This window comes from Cibotium barometz, chromosome 23, assembly GCF_041138505.1.
Source record: "Cibotium barometz isolate CiBa-2024 chromosome 23, ASM4113850v1, whole genome shotgun sequence".
Taxonomy (NCBI): Eukaryota; Viridiplantae; Streptophyta; class Polypodiopsida; order Cyatheales; family Cibotiaceae; genus Cibotium; species Cibotium barometz.
The window spans coordinates 10,037,835-10,043,126 of NC_141068.1; the positions used below are offsets into that span (position 1 = coordinate 10,037,835).

Sequence of the window (5,292 nt, forward strand, 5' to 3'; positions counted from 1 at the left end):
GCAGGTGCGACACATACATACATAGATAGTAGATAAGTCTCCTTGGTGTGAACAGATAGATGAAGGTAGTGACAAAAACGTTCTCCTTACGAATTAAAAAGGGACAAATTTTGTCACATGTAAACCCGTCTCGTAGATTCTGCAACGAGGAAATTACTACGACACGTTGTGACACTTTCCACGTGTCAAAACTTTCGCTACATGTCTTGTTGTGGGGCAGCCACGTAGGGCCCTGTTGTCAATCTGTGGGCGCTGCTACGCAACCAACGGAGCAGAAACGCATGTTGATGTTGAAGCGGACTCATAGGAGCTGCAAGCTGCTTGCCAGGAATTCCATATAGGAGCACCAACAAACTGAAGGGATTTCTACGTCTGCGTGAGAGAGAGAGATGGCCGAAAGCTGTTCCTTGAACAGGGATTTGATGCAACGACCTTGTTTAATCTCCAATTGTGCTTTTAAGGAAGCGCCCAAGTTCAAGCGGCGGAGCTCTTTTCTACGTTCACAATTCGTCCATTGTAATATTACAAATGGGCGCATGAAATGTCGTGGGTTCTGCGGAACTTTCATATATGTAATCTCTCTCTCTCTCTCTCTCTCTCTCGCGCGCGCGCGTGCGCGTTTATTACAGACAGGACTTTTGCACAATCCGTCAAGTGCATGAGAACATCAAAAAGATTATACTGCTTTGATTTCGTTTTTTAAAAGAAATTGCTTCTTGTTTGCAGAATGCCAATCTCGAAACCCACCCTAGGAAAGATGCAGGAGAGCGTTCATTAAGCTCTTGGCCGGAAGAAAAGGTTGAGAGCACATCAACAGGTGGAGGTTATAATCTTGAACGTCCACATTGTGATAATGGGTCACTAAACATGTCCAAAAACCATCGTGAAAGTGAATCTACATCTGCTTGGCGAAGCCGCGTCTTAGACAAAGAGGGAAACATCGACAACATAGAACAGCAAAGCAATCAGGGCTCTTGTGAACACATTGAAGAAGCCGCCTCATCAGATATCTCTAGCAAGCATGATGATGATAACAACATGAATTATAGTATCAACCCCACGTGCAAAAACTATAGCCAAACAATGGAAGGCCCTCGTTCTAGAACAATGGATTGGAGAGTTATGGCAGAGAGAGGCTTCTCATCAAAGCTATGGCCATGTGAAAATGGTATAGAGGTAGGAGAAAAGGGGGAAGCTATGGTGAAAGAAGCTATGGTCCTTCCCTCAGAGGGGCAAAAATCATCTATGGAGCTTCAAGAACGTGATGAGCTAGGGTGGAGCGAGTCCTCTCGTGATGAAGGCTCTCTTTTCAAGGACTCAAAAGATTGCATGAGGCGAGAGACCCAAGTGGACAAGCTACAAGAGTGGGAACAGGAGGTTCTTCAAGAGGATGATGGCAAAACACCAGATGATTACCACAGACGAGCTGACTTCTTTGGGAAGAGTGCTGAGGCCTTTGTAGCCGAGAAGAAGAGAGACGAGTGCAACACACCTTGAATAAGTAAGAGGACACCACCACCCACGCTTCATATACGTATAGGATGATTTTATATCCTTGTACCGAGGGAAGGTTTTAGTTGTATAGCTTAGAAGTTAGAGATATATCAAAAGTTAATTCAATAAGGGTCTCTTTCTCGCTTAAGACCATGAATCCTAGTGTCTTTCATGTGAAATCTCCCATAGCCTTCTTCTCTAGAATGTTAGTCTTCCATGTGACATCCATGATCAACAAGAAAATGTTTTATTTACTATTCTCCAATGAGAGGTTATGTTTTCATGTTAGCGTTATATAAGTTTACATTTATTATGCTTACGATTTATCAAAGAATCATGTCGTGTTTTTATAGATAAATATATATGGAGTGTAATGTTATATTTTCATGTGAACTTTTATCTAATATCGTATATTGAGTGTTTTTTTAGATAAATATATTGAGTGTAATGTTATATATTTTTCATGTGAACTTGACATCTAATGTTATATATAACTATCCTCTTCTCTATTCTTCACAAATGCTAGTCTAGTGACCCAAGTGTGTGATTCGTTTTTAATCTTTTCAGCTTAGTAATAGTAAGTGTTATCTATATTGAGTAATGTTATATTTTTTCTAATAATGTAGATAGCTATCCTCATCCACACTGTAGTGACCCATTTTTATCTTTTCAACTTACTACAATGTCACTCAACTTATAATAGTAAGTATATAACTATCCTCTGCCAATGTAGTGACCCGATGTGTAATTCCATTTTTATCTTTTCAACTTACTACAATGTCACTCAACTTAGTAATAGTATATCTTTTCAACTTACTACAATGTCACTCAACTTAGTAATAGTAAGTTTAAGTCACAATGTGATGGTTCATGTCAGTTTTTTTCCTGTATCTTATAGGGAAAATCGGAACTCACTTTGGGGCCTATTGGCTAGAATAAAAAATCCCTCTCCTCCAATGAGAGATACGCCAACGTAACGTTAGAAAACTCGTAAATCAAATTCTAATTTATAAAAATGAAAGACTGAAACTATTCTTTATTTTGAATGTTAACGTCATGCATTCAATGTAGGTGTATTTTTTATTTTCAACCAGATTTTTAGGTTGCTAGAGCAATCAATACACTTTATAGTTCAGCATCCAACAGTGTGTTCCTTTAGTGTTTCTACACCAAGAGGGCTGGGAACAGCAGCGCATCCACGCATCAACATATTCAGCCATCTTCCCAACTCCTACATAGAGGGATACCAGCATACAAGTGGTGGAACTCAGCATTGGAGTCAGGACAGCCATCTTTCAGTCATCCTTCATCATTATTCAGCATGTTTCCCTCTCTTCTAGGGGTAGACATCATCTAGGACAGCATAGATCCCTTTGGATCTCATTGTAACCGCATTCATCATCTAATATAGCTGCATTGCATTGACACATATTTGTCTATCTCTTAAACATCATTAAGTGCAGTTTAGTTAGCCTAAGGTTGTGATTACTACGGTTGAAGCCTCACATGTCATTGGTATTAGAGTGTTACAGGGTAACCAGCCTTAGATCATGTTCATTCCATTAGTCATTCAGTCAGACATCATGTTAATTGCTTCCGCACAGTTAAACCCAGTTCTCATGATTACTGCGGGCTGCGGGGCGGGCATGACTGCACCGCGTGGCATGAGAGGGGGGCTGCGGGGGCGCGACGGCATGGCACCATGGGGGGGGCTGCGGGCTGCGGGGCATGATGGCACCGCACGGCACGAGGGGGGGCTGATGGGGTGTGACGGCACGGCCCCGGGGGGGGCTGCGGGGGCGTGATGGCACAGCCCGGGGGGGCTGCGGGGCATGACGACACCGCGTGGCATGAGGAGGGGGGGCTGCGGGGCGTGACGGCACGGCACCCGGGGGGGCTGCGGGGCATGACGGCACCGCACGGCACGAGGGGGGGCTGCGGGGCATGATGGCACCGCGCGGCACGAGGGGGGGCGCGACGGCACGGCACCGCGGGGGGGTGGGGGTGCGTGACGGCACGGCTCCGGGGGGCCGGCCGGGGGGTGTTTGGGCACGGCTCCGCGGGGGCCTGGGGCGTGAGGGCACAGCTCCGGCGGGGCCGGGGAGGGTGTTCAGGCACGGCATCGCGGGGGCCGGGGGCATGAGGGCACGACAGCTCCGGGGGGCCGAGGAGGGTGTTCGGGCACGGCACCATGGGGGCCGGGGGCGTGAGGGCACGGCTCTGGGGGGGCCGGTCGGGGGGGTGTGAGGGCACGGTACCGGGGTGTGAGGGCACGGGGGGCAGGGCTCCGGGGGGGCCGGTTGAGGGGGGGCGTGAGGGCACGGCTCCGGGGGGTGTTCGGGCACGGCACCGCGGGGGCCGGGGAGGGTGTTCGGGCTCACCGGGGGTGACGGCACGGCACGGCTCCGCGGGGGCCGGGGGAGGGTGTTCAGGGCACGGCACCGCGGGGGCCGGCCGAGGGGTGTTTGGGCACGGCACCGCGGGGGCCGGGGAGCGTGTTCGGGCACGGCACTGTGGGGGCCGGGGGGGAGGGTGTTCGGTCACGGCACTGCGGGGCCGGGGGCGTGAGGGCACGGCTCCGAGGGGCCGGCCGGGCACAGATCCGGGGGAACGGCCGGGGAGGGTGTTCGGGCACGGCTCCGAGGGGCCGGCCGGGGGGTGTTCGGGCACGGCTCCGCGGGGGGCCGGCCGGGGGGGCATGAGGGCATGGCTCCGGGGGGGGTGTCTAAAGGCGATTCTCAGCTTGGCTGGACTCCTTCCTTTTGCATTGAGCAAAAGGAGCCTTTCTCCTCACTTTTAGAGTTGCGATTCACTTTTGGCATATGCCTTTCTGCTGATATAAATGACCTTAGCCAGTTTTCGATTTCCTTTGTAGGCTAGATCTAGCTCTAACACGCACCCCCAGCCCTTATGCTCTCTCTCTCTCTCTCTCTCTCTCTCTCTCTCTATCATATGCCTTAGGGACATGGGCTGCCCTAGTGGCCTTTAGGTTTCCATACTTAGGAAATTGTAGAATAGTCAATCCACAGCAAGCTACGAGGAGTTAATCCACAGCAATCCATAGCTGACTGGTATTGAACTTATCTATCCTTCACTAGCCACTTGTAGCCATACCATCTCGCTGTGTACTTGTGCTCATATCAGAGCCTTACAATATCTTTAGGACTACCTCTCACTAAATAGCTTAGGAGCTTCTGGTGTCCATCCATGGTTCTTCTGGTAATTGTTCTTAATGTATGTATTAAATTTGATTAATACAGGTTGGTGACATCTTTTATACTGGAGGAAGGGCCAGCACACATGGAACTGAGAGAGAGCATGTACACATGGTGCATCTTGCACACTTGGAACCTAGAGCAGCTATAGTGCTGGAGCGCGAGGAAGAAGACCATGTACTTCTTGGACATGGTAAACATGAAGTCTATGTACATCATGTACATGATGAGCATCAGGCTCAACCATGGCAGCTGAGGCGTGGGGATCTAAAGAGCTGCGTTTTTTTAAGAATACATGCTTGTTATTTTTAGAGCATATTGTAAATAAAAGCGAGAGTAGCAGGGGAACATAAAAGGGGCAGTCACTTGAGCATAACCTGGGGGCAGAGTAGCTTTTGGCTGGCCTCTGTGCACCTTGGTATCACGACTTTTCCTCCGAGAAAAAAGTTGACGTGTACTTGCTGGCTTTTTCAGCACTTCCTTAGTTCTTGCCCAAGCACATAACTGTGTTGTCCTTTACGCACGATCTCTATTGGATCTCTCTTTCTCATGAGTTGACTGCAATTTTTTTTCCTTGAAATAG

The 5,292-nt window shown here is 48.8% G+C and overlaps 1 protein-coding gene across 1 annotated transcript; it reads left to right on the forward strand.

The window, feature by feature from the left end:
- The first annotated feature begins 328 nt into the window (after positions 1–328).
- LOC147625611 (uncharacterized) lies at positions 329–1,811 on the forward strand. The gene is made up of 2 exons (XM_086817803.1): positions 329–572; positions 727–1,811. Exons 1-2 carry the CDS (start codon positions 390–392, stop codon positions 1,495–1,497), a joined length of 954 nt encoding a protein of 317 aa, XP_086673929.1. The 5' UTR covers positions 329–389; the 3' UTR covers positions 1,498–1,811.
- Positions 1,812–5,292: the final 3,481 nt, after the last annotated feature.